This window comes from Seriola lalandi, unplaced genomic scaffold, assembly GCF_002814215.2.
Source record: "Seriola lalandi dorsalis isolate HSWRI2012SDOR001 ecotype SW California unplaced genomic scaffold, Sedor1 jcf7180002054947, whole genome shotgun sequence".
NCBI lineage: Eukaryota > Metazoa > Chordata > Actinopteri > Carangiformes > Carangidae > Seriola > Seriola lalandi.
In genome coordinates, this window is record NW_019525498.1 from 1,003,006 (window position 1) to 1,018,758 (window position 15,753).

Sequence of the window (15,753 nt, forward strand, 5' to 3'; positions counted from 1 at the left end):
CGGGTGGTGCTACCATTAAACTTTTACAATATATATCTCAGCCATATACAAGAAAAATAAATACATTTGGTTTGTGAAAAATAAATGTTACTTCAACTCTAACCAGTTGAAAATGTAAAACAATAATATTAAATAAATAAACATATAAAGATCAGCTAGATGGGGCTGTGGAGTCAGTGGCAAAGTTTGCACCCAGGCTCATCTCTCTCCCCTGCACCTTCACCCAGCTCTCCCGCTGCTCTGCTCTCACTTTGTTTAACAACTCCTCCCTGTCTAATGTTACTTGTCTAATTTTTTTTAAGATAAACACAAGAAACTTGTGCTACAGAAAATGGACCAGACTCAGTGAATAGCTCCCTAAGCTTAACATGTCCTATGATAACTATTAATTTAGCTATACAGACTAATGAGCAGTGATAACTAACATGTCTTTGGGGTCATCAGGTGGGAACCTCCTTTCACCAGTGTTTTGTCTCGTTGGTCCCACGACACCTCCAGGAGGCTTGACAGTGATCACTGGCGTCCCAGAGTCACTCCCCTAATGCCAGCCATCACTGCTCCTCACACCACGACTATTTTCTTTATCTTGCCTATGCTACCACAAACAACACCATCATCAACAACTCTGACAAAACACACCAGCAGATTCAGCAAACAAACTCCCCTAAACAGTTGGAGAAAGTGGCGGCCATTTTGAATGAGGGAGGTAGAGTTAACAGCGTTATATAGTTTACACTCACATCACATCTGATTACAAGTGTGAAAATTTAACTATGATCTGTGTGGAAATGCAATTACACAAAATACAAACTGCTTTTAACAGAAATTCATTGAGTGATTTGAGCCTAAATGTATGGGGTGGAGTATGATGTGCATGACCTACCGTTTCGTACTGGGCAAGGTGTGGTTCTGGCCCGAGGTGGATTCTGCCATACCTATGACACAAAAGGAAAAATAAGGACATAAGAAGCTAACCACAGTTAATCACACACATATACCAGCTGTCAGGACAGGTGCATGAATACCTGCTTCAGTTGAGGACTCCTGTGTATGAAATTACAGTATTAAATGACAAACCCCCACAAGATAATGTCACATTGTATTGTACTCAATACAACAAGATACCAGCGTGAAGAGGAGACAGAAAATAAGTTAATGAGAAAACCTGAATGTGTATTGAACTCGACTTTTTCTAATAACATGAGAGTGAGAGAAGTTAAACTATATTTATCCTTGTCCTGGTACGGGTAGCATACGGTTAGCATAGGTACGGTTAGCATAACAAACACTAAGTTATCCGCTAGCTCGCTAGCTAGGTTAGCAAAGTGTTAACTGTCTCCTGTTCTCCGGTCAAAGCACGTAGGGAAAAAACGAACTACCTTTTTAACTAGCATCATACACATTAAAACTGTAGGACGTTCAGAAAATACGTCTTTTTTAATTAATTACTTACCGAAAAAAACTGTATATCGTCATCATCATCTCTCCAGTTTGTTAGTGACGAAGAATGAGCCATAATTACTGTGAACCGGAAACGTATTAAAACTAAATAATTAACAGCAAAACTGTCAGTGATAAATTATTCTTCCACGGACAAAAAGAGAAAAATAATATTCAACACAACTGATTCAATACGAAACGCTCACGACACAAGCTCTCCTCCGGTGACTGATCCTCCGGTGATCGACCTCCCGGCCTGCCGCGTCATCTGATCAATCATTGCAGACCCGGTATATCAATCAAACAACCACGCCCCCAAAACTACCTGTTTTTAAGGCATAATATTATTTAATTCGGTGATTATTTTCAGATGGACCACCAGAACACTGAACAAGAAGTGTGAATTTAGCCCATCACACCGTAAAGAGTTCCGGAAAAAATTAATCCACTGAGTATTTCATGAGAGAAGTTGGTGTTTTTATAATGAGTGTGTGTCGGAACCAGAGTTTTTTGGAGCCCGCCCCCAGCGGAACCTCGGTGCTATTGCACATTAAGGCACTAAGTATTAGCATCATTTACATCAGTAAAAGTACAGAAATGTTTTGAGTTTTACCTCCATGTGTAAAGGTATGTGTGGCCTACCTTCTCTCCAGGACCTACAGTAGTAGTAGTTGCTGTTTTAGCAGCAAAAAAAGCTTAAATTACTTGTGTGGTGTTATGTATTTACAGCAGCCCATTCACATGTGACCAGATAGAGTGTAGCTCTTGTTTCTTTTCTTTTTTAAACGAACTGAAATTATTGTATTAATGATAATATTCGATTGAATATTAGATTCAACTTGTAGATTTTGGAAAAATACAGGAAAAAATGTTGTTTTGCATTGAAAACTGGTGGTAAAATAGATTTTTTTTTGAGAGACCACTTTCCCATGTAGCCTCACATGTTGCTCCATAGCAGTTCTAGTATCACTCAGTTTCATTTACAAAGGAGAATAAAAGGAGCCATTAAAAACACTGAATCCAGTTCAGCAGTGTATCTCCTTAAGTCTCAAGTCGTCTGTCTCACCTATTTCTCCTTGTGTATTTTAGGAAGAAAATATAAAAAAACAGCATTTCAAACAAAACAGAAACTAAAATGAAGCTGAAATGAGAATCAGTTTTGTCTCCTGAGCTGTAGAAGAAGTTGTCAGTGTAGTACAGCTCATGTACATTAGATTTATTCATAACTTAATTATTGTCATCGTAAATGTGTTTTTAATAAATAAACATTCTGTGATTAAATTGTACCGAGTATGTTTTTTCTCATATTTTCCATCTGCCTCATGACTGTAACTTCAACAGGCTTCAAAAACCAGTGGGTGACGTCACGGCCGTTTGCCCCTTGTTTGAGACCGGCGCTGCGGCTCGAGCTAAATTAGCATCGTGAACGTCGGCGAGTAAACTTTCATTGGGGGGAGTTGAGGAGGACGGACGGCGGGAAATGGAGAGCGACGAAGGCAACGTAAAAGGTAAATATTTAGTTTTACCGTTAACGTTAATAATGCGAAGTGGCAGAGTTGTGTAATCCCGTTTATACTGGAGCATCAGTTGTGTTGTTACGTGTTTTAGCTAGCCGTGTAAAGTTAGCTACAGGCTATAACTGCAGTTTAAATGTGAAGCTGAGTGTTTTCTTCAGTTGAATTGTAGAAAATACAGGTTAATTTAGGATAACATTACACACATATTGAGGACAAGACTTAACCTTAAGTCTTAGCTTAAGATCCCGGTGAAGGTTACGAACCAAGATAAAAAGTTGAATGTCTAATTGATCTGGCTTTGCTGGCTGTCCGATAATGGACGCATGGAGCTAGCTAGTGATTTAATTTAACTAAGATGGTTTTCTTTAGATGAGCTTCATTAACCTAACTTAAGGCCGGGGATAATGATTAGCAACAGCTAACTAAATCATTAACATGAGAAAATATTGAACAGAATAATTGATAATGGCAATAATCATTACTTGGAGCCCTGATTGCTGGTTTGCTCAAATGATCTTTCCCGTACTTGTGTGGCTTCATATATAGAGTTTGTTAAAGTCATAAAATGAACTTTATATAAATGAGCAGTTGTTCTGGGAGTAGGCTGACTGTGATGGGAAGCTTTTAAAGAACAAGGACGTGTTAAATCTTACACAAACATACTATGTGGGAGCAATTAATGATTATTTTAATCATCTTTTATTCTTCTGATTTTTTTCATGATTCACTAATTTTACTGGTCTATTTATTGTCAGAAATTATCAAAGAATTGGTGTTTTCAGGAAGTTTTTGTCCAAACAACAGTCCTATATTTTATGTAACATTACATAGGACGAAGAAAATCATTAAATCCTAAAAAATCAACAAGATCAAACTGCGGATTGTTTGGTGTTTTTGCTCGAGGCTTGATTTAAACATTTAAGTGATTATCAAAAATATTTGTTAATCTAATTAATAAATTAGTTGACTAATTGTTTCAGCAGTTTTGTGACTAATATAAATGATGCACAGTATGTTGTGAACCTGCTGAAAATAAGACTCAAGTAGAGCTGCAACAGTGAGTCGGTTTATTGATTAGTTAATTGTCAGAGAATTAATCAGTAACTATATTTGATTTAATGGTTCCAGCTTCTCAAATGTGAAGATTTGATCTTTTTTTTAATTTTTTCTTTGCCACACAAGACAGAGGGGAATTATAACAAGTATCTTTGACTATTTTTTGACGTTTAGACATAGACACAGATTAAGAAAATAATCAGCAGATTAATAAATAATGAAAGTAATTATTAGTTTCAGCCCTTTTGTGAACTTGTATTAAGTATATTTAGAAATGAGGTGTGGTAGAGATTGCATATGTGATAACTGTATTACTGAACTGACACTTTGCTGGAGTTAACCTGAATGTACCCACCCACCATCCTCAGAATCTGTCCTCTCGGCAGGAGCGAGTCAGGCGCAGTGGTTTTCTACGAAAGCCAAAGTCGCCGTGGCAGTGGCCATAATAAAGAACACGCCTGTGGGCATGAGTGGCCGAGAGAATGCTGAGTCTCTGGCCTGCAAGCTGAGGAGCCAGGATGAAAGCTGGAAGAGAAAAGCCCAGGGGCTGCAGGAGGAGGTACTGAGGCTGCGACAGGAGATGCTGATCGGCAGGGTGACATCAGACACAAAGAGCGCCACGGAGACGACAGGTGGGCCTTCCTCCATGTACGTCGGTTACTAAAAATAAGATGAATATTAGTCCTTTACCCCAGTGATAGAAAACGTTTTAGTTTAGCAGGAGTTTCATCCTTGAAAAGTCGACTTTACGAATCATTTATTCAGTGGCCTGCAGAGGAGCCAGTGAAAGGTGAGCTCATGCCCAAAAAAAGTGCAGGCAGTTTATGTAGATATACAAGCCCAGTGTGTATCTGTGCTGATGCCTTTGGTCTGAGGAGAGGATATCTCAGGAACAGGCACAATCTGACATGAGTCCTCAGAGGAGCTCAGACACTGAGCACGCTGTCCTGAGGTTATCACACCAGGCTGCTAATGATTCCACACATAACGCTCCTGAATGTTGATTTGTCAGGTGTAGAGCTGAGTCTGCTCCTTCCTCCTTTTGACAAGGTCAGTGTGTGTTTTACAAAAAGGAAAGTTTCTGTTTCTTCTCTCCAGACTGGTGTAATATATATAACTATATTTCAAGGTATGAATTTTGATTATGTAAAAACAATATTGATGATATGCAAATTTTATCGACTGGTTCTTAAACACATCAGTGGAGTTTGGAAGCTTTTTTGAAAGTTGTGGCCAAGAAGAGGCTTCACTTCTGCTGCATTTTAGACCTGCCACTAATAATTATTTTCATTTTTTTAGTCTGTAAAATGTCAGAAAATGCACATCACAGTTTTACAGAACCTAAACTTACTGATTCAGCCATAGAGGCCTGCTATTGACGGACATGTTTGTAGTCTTTATTTCCCAAACCCTGAGAAGTCACTGCAGTGAGCACTGAAGAATCACATCTTAAATTTACTAAAGATTTTAGTTTCTGAAGACAAAGTCCCTCAGTCTGACTTTGACTTATGAGACCAACATTTCTCAGTCAAAGGTTAGCATCATTTCTCATGCAAGGGAGCCGAAATATTGTGTCTTCACAGATATTTTATCAGGATGAGCTACAGGTCTAGAAAAGTCTTACAGAGAGCGTTGATTCCAGTTTCCTAAACAAACAAAAAAAATGTTATTAAGTATGTTGTTTATATGTAAGTATGAAAAAGTCTTTAATTTCATTTACAAAAGTCTTAAATATTTTTTCTATTTTTTTAATTAAATGTTTTTGTTTGTGATTCAAATGAAACCTGCCTTGAAACTGAGCTCTATTAGCTGAGTCTTTAATTTTTCTTTAATTTCCTGCTACTTATCCAGGTCCAGCTCATGTTTCATGATTTATTAGTTATATTGTTATGAATTATTGCCACATACTGCTGCATAAATGGTGTAAAAAAAATATTATAAAGTCTTAAATTTAACTTGGTGAACTCTGCAGAAACTCTGTTCACTTGCAAACTGAACAACACACACTTTGTATTTGCACTTGCATCGTTCCATATTTCTAGTATTTAGAGCAGAGTGTTCATTTTTCCCGTTGCCAGTGAAACACTTGAAGTGACTTCATACTCCACTTACTCGCAAAGTATCATGACTGATTTAAATGATCTTATCGTTCATTTCTCAGGAGTAGTTGGCACTGCAGGCAGAGGATATGTTTTTCTTGAAACAACACACACACACACACACACACACACACACACACACACACACATGAATATTGCTGCCTTTATGACAGAATTTGTTCCAAGGAAAACACGTGTCCTCCTAAATATAAAACCCAAGGGCCAAGGGGAGACATTCAGGAGTACAGCCTGCGGAAATGATAACCAAGGCCCACCTGTTCTCAGAATCATGAGCTGCAACCATTATAATATGAAACATTCCTTAAAAATGGGAGTCAAGTCAATTTTTATTTGTACAGCGCCAATTCACAACATGTTCACAATTCACAAGTTCTCTCAATGCACTTTCCAAATAGCAGGTCTGGACTCTCTTTATAATAAGTAAAAAATATGTCTTTATCTTCTTCTCTGAAATGCGTTTGCACTGATTTAGTTAAATACGTATTTGTGTGGAAATGCAGGAAACGACTGTCAGCTTGACAAACCTTGTTTGTGCGCCTCTGTTTTGGGTTTCGCATTAGTGTTTTCACTTTATATTTCTTCAGCAGGATCGTGTCACTGCAGCTAAAACAATGCACTTACAGAGAAAATGTGAGAGCATAATTTCACACTATTTCTGGCTAAAATAAGACGTGTGGTCCTAATGTTTTGATGTTCATGTTACTGTGTTTTTTTTTTTTTTTTAAGAATACAGCCAGAGCAGGAGTCTAAAATATAAACTCAGTGTTTGGAAACCAGATCATGATTGTAACTTCAAGGTTAAACATGGCCCCTCAGTACTGTGAGCCCTTATGATCACAGGGATAATACTGGAAATAATTGACTGTAATTATGATATAATTATATGATCATCATTATGAATGATTATTATTATTATTTTATAAGACAATTTAATTGTATGTCCCCTGCTAATATTGAGTGTATTGTCAGTTTGCCACCCACAGACTGGGCCTCTTGTCACACAGCCCCTTTATGAGTGGGGTCTCCAGTGATGTGGTTTCACTGACCTTCACCAAGGGTCTGACTTGAAGGAGATGTCAGCTGCTGTATCATTAAAATATTAAATGATTCAAAATGGTATCATCTTACAATAATTGTAGGGTAATTGATCCAAAGTATAATGAAAAACCTCAATGCAACACAACTGAGTGTTGCATTGAGGAAGTGGATGTTTTTAAATATAACAGTGTGTCCACATGTATTTTGGTGTGTGTAGTTGTAGACTAATGAAGGATCTAAATCTTTTCACTGTGTTTGTGTAAAATCCTCCAGGTCATGACGGTGCAGTGGAAGAGGTTTCACAGGATCTCTTTGGTCCCGGCTGTGACTCTGAGACTCCTGAACTCCTGCAACTAGACCCCCAGCCCGCCGCCTCTGTCCCTCAGCACCACGGAACTCCTCAGGAGACAGTGTTGCACCCCCATGTGCAGTTCCTCCAGTCGCTGTGCGCCCTGCACCGAGTAGAAGGCAACAGCAGAGGCCTGGAGTCTCTGTGGTTCAGCCCCGACGAGGACACAGGGTCGGTGTTGACGGACTCTGTGTGCCAGCTCCTCGACTCGGTGGTGGCGGCGTGCAGGGACCCCCCTCCGCTGGGTCCTCGCGACCTGGTCCTGCAGGCCTGCCAGGTCGCGGCCCGAGCGATGGACCTGTTCTGCTCTCAGAGGCTGCCGTCGGCGGAGTTCGTGAGACGTGTGGGGGAGTCGCTGAGGGAGCTGACTGGGATGCTGCTTCACCACAGTAATCAGCCCAGCAGGGTGAGTAATGGGGTCCACAGGGACGGGATGTTTGCATGCGCACAATATTTTAATTAATTAATCTGACCACGGTGGTCAACCACAGCTGCTAAATGACTCCCACAATTAGAGAATCTCAATTAAAGGGAAAATTCATCAAACAAACCAACATGTCGCATCAGAATCGTCCAAACTGACTGAAATCACACGCGTGTGTTTATGTGATAAAAGAGAAGGACAATATGGATATTGCGCAAGTGTTGCATTATTAAATACTAATCAACACACCTGGTCTAAAGCTACATTTGCATGTGTGTCATATTAATGTGTGAACGTACTGTAAAAAAGCAAATTTATTTTTACATTTCATGTAAATTATGCTTTTAACAGTTTTAACACAAATTCAAATAAAAAGTAGGTTTTTTTATTTTATGTCATGTTTTTCCTGACTTTCAGGACATTGAGTTCACAGTCGTCCCAACACAAATTGCAAAAATTGAGCTTTTGTGTGCTTATATAATGTTTTTCTTTTTTACAAATACTCAACATGATTGCTCTTATTTCTTCTTTTATACAACTAAACTGTTGCTATGAGGCATGTATTATTCATGACCTCTGTCCAGTTGCAGTACAGTTCAGTGCAGCTGCAGAGCATCAGCCCCACATAAAACCAAACCTAACCTAACCAACTTTATTAGTGTCAAAATTTACATTAAGGTTCATATTTGTAGCTGTTAAACTTGACCTTGCTTGGACATCTCTCTCATGTTATACAGCACCCAGTTTCCTAGATGTCAGTGTATGTATAGTTTTATTATCCAGTTTCTTCATTGTTTTCCTGCAGTAATTAACCGGAGACGCCAACCTAAAAGCTTTCCTTTGTTTCCATGTCATAAACCTCAGTCATTTCTTGTCATTTGTAGAGTCGGCTGTTCTGCGTGAATTCATGACAAGTATTAACACAAAAATCCAACTTTTCCACTTACTGTCACATGTAATAGAAAAAAATAAATATTCAAGGTAAAACCTGCAAGAAAATTACATTAAACATTCAGATAAACCTGACATAAGCAGATACAGAGAATTAAAGAATAAAAATGTACATCACATTCTGACTCCGGTCTGATTCAGGTGGGAACAGTTTGATCAGGGAACCTCTGTCTTCACCGACTTTTACTGTCCAAGTTAAAGAAGCAGCAGATTTCTACAGGATTAAAAACCCATATTGGTCACAATTAGTTCTGGACACCACCGGACATCCCTTGGGTAAAACTGGGGATTGCTACATTAACTTTACCCGAAACATGTTTCAGTGCAACCTAATTTCCCAGGAGCATCATTAAAGTTTCATAATACTTTGTTTTGGACAGGATTATTGGTGTTTCTGTAACAATATGTGTTGACTCAGCTTAATGTATTCAGCAGCAGCAGCCTACAGCTTGTAGGCAAATGTAAAACTTGATCATTAGTCGACTGAAAACCAAGTAGTGTGATTAGAGTGAAATGGCCCAAATACAAAAAACATTCCTGATAGAGATGAAGCAGCTGCAAAATTGAGAATAAAAATGCTGGTGCTGCAACTAATGATTATTTTCTTTATTGTTTCTCTTTAAAAAGACAGAACGTAGTGAAAAACTCTGAAGCTGAGTTTAAAGTGCTGATTTAAACAAAAAACCAGGAGTCCAAACCCCGAAGAGACTCAGTACAGTGAAGGAACCAGAGAGCGTTTGGCAGCAGGTCTGTCAAGGTTCCTGGTTCTCAACACGCCGATGTAACGTGCAGGCGTCTGTAGTAACAGATTCTTGGTGTCCAGTTTATTCAAAGTGGTCCAGTTACACAGAATGTCCTCAGGGGAAGGTAAACATGATTCATTGTACAAAAAGAAATATCATAATATATGAAATCATGTCGTTATTTCAATTGTTGATTTATCCGCTGATTAATTTTTTTGATTAAGTGTGTTTTGATCAAATTTAAATACCCAAAAATCTTCAGTTTACAATGATAAAAACTTCTCATCTGAGAAGCTGGGCTCACAATATTTGCATTTTTTTCAAGTAAAAAAAGACTGAAACGATTAATCAGGTATCAAAATAGTTGCCCAATATTTTTTTGTTGATAGCGAATCGATTTATCGAATAATTGTTTCAGCTTTAATGTCAAGTTTGTGCAGTTAAGAGAGTTAACAGTGCAATTGGGAACCATTAGGATTTAGGATAAGAATATTCGTGCATGAGGCCCAGTGTTTCTTACTGTAAACGGCAGACAGGTGTAGAAACAGTAACAACAAATGTATTAATAGCTGATGGTGTATTTTTTATTTATAAAGAAACAGCAGCTTGTCATTATGTCGGAGTGAGACACCACAGCGGTATTTAACAGCACACCTTCAGCTTTTAATCCTTTAAAACCCTTGAAATGACATTGAGAATGTTTTCGTCACAGTGAGCTGCAGTATCCTCCATCACCAGCTTTAACCTTCATTAAAAGCTCACTGGCTCCATAAAGGGGTAAAATTGCCTTCACAGTGGATCTTAAAAGTCCCCGCCTTGCACACGTTACTGTCATGACAGCGCCTGGCAGCTGGGAAATTCAGATGAAAGTGAGCCTGAGTTGACGAGGATGAAGTTCTCCCATCTGGCTCTTTGCTAAACGCTCAGAGAACGGCTCGCCCAGCGCAGAGTGCTGCAGGCAGTTTCCTCTTTACAGCCATTTCCCTCCGTCTCTGTTTGTCGTGACTAATGGTGAAGAAAGTGGAGTTTTCTTCTGAAGCGACGCAGAGATGTTTAGCAGTTATCGGTGAAAACTGATGATGGTGATGAGGAGGGTGTAAAATAATTTGGATTTAATGAGGACTTTCATTTGCAGAGCGCTGCTTTGTCTCGGAGAAACTTTAATGCCCCCACAGAGACAGGTTGTCTTACAGTCTTATAGGACAGGTTACTTAGAGTCAGACAACCAATCACAGTAATGTAGAGTCATTTAGAAAAACAGGAATCAGTTGGACTTAAGTTGGAAGGATAGAAATTAATTCTGATGGTGGAATCAGCTTTATTAAAGGGAGCGTGTGGTAGTCATAGATGCAGAAGCGATGAATAAAATATGTGAACCGTTCAAGTTAAACAATGAAGCCAACCATTATGTTAGTGATGTGGAGCAGCTTCAGGGATTCTCGTGTTTGTTATTTAAACTAGAATACGAAAGAATCCGTCCATAGAGATGGAAACGTGGCTTCACCTCTATCAGGAAATGGGCGGTAAAGTACTACAATACAAAGAAGAACGGGTCATATTTATACAGCACCATCAAAAATTAAAAAAAAGAAAGCGAAAGTGAAGAGAAAGAGGGGTAGAGACATGCAGTAAAGGCTCTGTCCTGCTGGGAGTCAAATCGGGGACGTGCTGCTCAGGGCTCGACCACTCGCACGTCGGCTCGCCCCTGAAAACCCAGATTTAACTCTGAAGTTATCTTGCTAACCCCAAATCCTGCTTCGTAGTTCAGGCCTCTGGTCTGTCAGCCGCCATCTTGAATCGTAAAAATGGGAATCTTTCCCACCTGGTTAATTCCATCCCTCATGATGTAAACAGACAGTCCCCTTCCAGCAGGTTCCTGATAGTGTGAGCACCTGTATGATGAGAGCTTTGTGACAACCCGACACTCCCGTGAGATTTGTCTCTAAATTTATGCAGACTCTCTCGCCTCGTCATCATGGCACCTCACATAGGGAGCTGTGTTTGGAGAGAGATTACACTGTTTAAAGTAAAAATCGCCTCTTTGATACTACTTCTGTTTTATATCACAAATCCACGAGGCTCAGTGCATGTGTAATTAAAGTCTCTGATGTGCTCTTTTGATGTGCTCTCCTTCAGCTTGCCTCGTCTTTTCATTTTAACGAGTTTCATTTTATTTTCTCACAGAATGTATTTGGCTGAGGCCTCAGTGAAGGGGCGTGAACTCGTTGCCTTGACTAAAATGTGGGCGTAAACGGGCAGAGGACTAGCTTTTGAAATGTGATCATTCAGCTGTGGGTGATACAGGTCACTGATCTCAGCTGCGCCTGTTGCTCAGATGCAGCACCTTGTGGCTGCATCATATTCTAATATAGAGAGGCCGCTGTGCCTGGAGAAATTGGTTCTCTGCCTTTTCTATTAATGATGCCCCATTGTATGATGGGTGCACTACGATCCAAGAAGGCAGCCTTGGAAAGCAGCCTTTGCAAATTGATTCTGAGGAGCTGGCACTGAAAGCTGATGTTTTTGAGCCACACTGCTGATTAGCTGCTGCTGCGGTATCACTTTTCTATGTTTGACATTACTTATCCATTTTTACAAAAAAAAAAACGTACACACAATGAACACAATGTACTGAGCAGCTAATACTCTTATGATGTAGTGGTTCAGTCGGCCCATGATGCTCCAGTATAATATTTTCATTTGGGCTGTAACAGTTTCTCCTGTTGTTATTTGTTGCCACCATCAGGGTGTGGAATCAGTGTTAGACAAATGACAGAATTGTTGTTGATTCATTTTCTACTGACTAATGGAGGTATCAACAATCTTTTTAGCAGCAGTGTATTTCCACCTCTACAGCCGACTGGTAGCTAAATCTCTTTCCTGTTCCTCCAGGAAAACCCATAGATGAACAAGTCCTCCAAACTAAACCATTATTAACCATTATGGTTAAGGTTTGGTTGAGTTTAGGTAGAAAAACATTTCTTGGTTGTCATGGCGAAAACAAAGTGGACTGTCGAACGTCATGCTACCATCATGTTTTTGTCTTGACCAACATGAGTCATTGCTCACACAGCCACCACGGGTCCTTGTTGCCTAAACATAAACAGTGTTTGAACATGCAGCTGATGTTGTCTCTCTGGACAGGACACACAGACTCAGATCTGGTCTGTGGGTCCTGGGCAGTTTCCTGTTTTCTTTTTTCTTTTTGCAGTCAGAAGTTAGCTGAAAACACCTGAAACAAACTGACATTTCAACTGCTTTCAGCCTCCGCAACTGACACCTTCAATACTCCCAACACTTCAACTGCTGTCAAATGAACAACTCATCTCAACCTTCAGTTGCTTTCCTCATTTATTGACATCTCAACTGCTTTCATACGTCAACGGACAGTTCAACTGCTTTCACGATTTGAACTTGAACTTAAACCTTAAAAGACTTTCAGTCACTACATTTTAAACCCTTTCAGTGGTTCAGCTTCAAGTTAGACTGAAATTAATATTTTAAGACGTTTGAACCTTTCTGCAGTGTTTACATCAGAGTCTTTTTCACATTTTCTCCAGGAAGTTTGTGCCTCTCTAATTTTATATTTAAAATGTGCCAAACCAAGCACATATCACCGTGCCCTGTCTGTATACAGTACAGTGTACATGGATCTCATGGAGAACATTGTGTACGAGTCGAAGCTCTGACTTTGACCACAGAGTTTGATGTTCTCCACCACACTAATCATTTTCCTTGTCCAGTAGATAACCTTCTCATAATTTCCATAAAAATTCTCATCCTTTCTAACTTCCTCAATGAGGACGTTGCAATCGACTTTGAGGATATGCGTTAATGAAGTCTTTGTATTTCTGAGGTTCAGCGAACGCTCCATCGCTCTGCCAGTCAAACTGATTGTTTGAGACCGTTCAGACATGGAGGGGGAGGTCAGAGATGAAGGGCAGGGGTAATTATAACACTGGAAAGACTCCTGACAAGATCAACGCGTACCCGCAAAGGAAAACCCCACCACTGGGATATGACGCTAAAACATTCTGACACCAGACTAATCCATTAAACACGCTGTTCAAAAACAATTTTATATTTGTAGTGGGACAAGATTGTCTGGGATACAGTGTCCTTGTGAACCAGTGAATGGATTGCAGGTGGATTTCCCTGCATCTGATGATATGAAAAGATAAGGTGCCATTATTTACTGTTACTTTACTGTTTGGTCTGTGAAGTTAAACTATGATTAAAAAAAAAACAAATGTAACTCCCTTCACAAGGACGAACTACAGTAGTGGCTAAACACTTACTTATGATTTTCATCTTGCTGATTATTAGACATTGCATTCATCCTGTATTAGTTAGTAGTGTAGTTAAAATGTTTATCTATTTAAACTCGGTCGTTGTCCTGTTGTGGTACTTTGAAGTAGAGACTGGAGACGACACGACTTCTGGTATTAGACAGATCATATCAATCAATCAAGTAATTTATCAAAGCTCTTCCACATAGTGGGAAGTGGTGCCCCAAAAATTTCATTGCCGTTCATTGTAACGTTATTAGGGATTTTTTTTTTTCTTTTCAACTCTCGTGTCAAATTCGTCCCAAAATTAATTTACATACAAGATTTAAATGAGCGAATGGATCCAAACATCACTTACAGTTGGAAGTAGCATAATGGGAAACCATCTGCTGAGTGTTAGCGACAGACAGGGATGTGCTCTGTTAGTTTCGCTCTTCCAGACATTTTGTTACTGCAGGGAATCCACCATTATTTTCAGCCCTTTTCTAAAAACCTCCGCTCTGTAGTCCAACAATAAAAACAGCAGAGTGAGAGACCTCTGGAAGTGTCAGCTTACACGCCGGAGCCTGTTCCTTCTTGAGGAGTAATGCCGCGAGCAGCTGCAATTTACCCAGCTGCAGGTCCTGCCTCCAGAGCTGCTCACGTCCACGAGGAGAGAGAGCTCTTATTTCTGCCTCATCTCGTCCGACACACCTGGAGGAGTTGTTACGGTCTAGGAGGACGGAGATTGGACAAGACGAAGAGCCCAGCCGATGAAATTGCAGATCCCGACTCCCGAGTGGCGTCATTCAAATGTCACTCTTCTGCTGTGTTCAGACATATTTCATGTAATAACCTTTCAGAGAGGAGAACAGTTACTGGGCTCATATAGTTTGACACCCCCCTCGTTTTATCATGCCATCCTTTTGTCTACTGGAAAGACTTTTATTACCTTCTGCTATATTGGATCCAGCTCGCCTCATGTGTTCGGCCCCAAACAGAACGCTCTCAAGTACGCCTTTTATCGCTCTATTAAGTTTTCAGACAAAACATCCTGTCAGTGGTGTGGCTACAGCATTTGCCTGTAAACATGAATAATGTGAAGTGTTTTTTTCTTAAACATAAAGCTTTGTTAGGCCTTTTTTTTGTTGCTGTGAGAAGATCTGGACATTACCCGCTTAGTGAGGAAAGGATATTTGTCACTTTCTGCTTCAGTGTGCTTCAGGTTACAGCGCTGGAGATGGTTATATACGGACAGCCCTTGGTCATTCTCAGTCACATGTTGCTTTTAAAGGGCAAGTCACACACAGAAGAAGTACAAGATTTAAGTACAAGAAAATGCAGCAAGCGGCATACCTTCCTCTGTCGCCATGGTCACCATAAAACCGGCCATGGCTTGGTTAGGTTAGGAAAAGATCTTGATTTGGGTTAAAATAAGATATTCCTCAACGTTGTTGTCATGGTTACAATAACAACAATGTCGTTAAATTTGTCGAACGGTCATGGATAATAGAAACAACATAAACTGCTGGTTTCACATGGGAATCGAACTCACCGCTCTCCTGTGTCACATTCATCCGTCCACCGCCACCTCCTCCTGACGTGGACTTTGTCTCTCTTTATACTCTGTCACCAACACTTTTCCCTTTGATGCTGTCATCATTAGTACGACCACTAGATGTCGCCTAGCAACAAAACATAACTTTTGGTCCTAACAACCTGCTGCACGAACGAAGTACGGGACAGTCTCAATTAGAAAACTTCGTCTTGATGACTGGTGGAGGATTGTGAGGTCCAGTGTGTAAACTTAGCTTTTACAAAACGATGGCAAAAGTCTTCTCAGGGTG

General features: G+C 39.9%; 1 protein-coding gene and 1 long non-coding RNA gene across 2 annotated transcripts in view; one reads left to right on the forward strand and one right to left on the reverse strand.

Moving 5' to 3' along the window:
- Positions 1-1,672, reverse strand: part of LOC147817518 (uncharacterized) — a 3,346-nt gene extending 1,674 nt beyond the window's left edge. Inside the window, exons 1-2 of the long non-coding RNA XR_015436295.1 lie at positions 1,454-1,672; positions 884-935 (exon numbers count right to left, since the gene is read on the reverse strand). This is a non-coding gene — a long non-coding RNA (uncharacterized LOC147817518). The remainder of the gene's footprint in view (positions 1-883; positions 936-1,453) is intronic.
- Positions 1,673-2,893: 1,221 nt separating this feature from the next.
- Positions 2,894-15,753, forward strand: part of mei4 (meiosis-specific, MEI4 homolog (S. cerevisiae)) — a 42,842-nt gene continuing 29,982 nt past the window's right edge. The window contains exons 1-3 of the mRNA XM_087170413.1: positions 2,894-2,948; positions 4,382-4,645; positions 7,445-7,926. Of these exons, the coding sequence (XP_087026539.1) occupies positions 2,921-2,948; positions 4,382-4,645; positions 7,445-7,926 (774 nt within the window). The 5' untranslated portion in view covers positions 2,894-2,920. The remainder of the gene's footprint in view (positions 2,949-4,381; positions 4,646-7,444; positions 7,927-15,753) is intronic.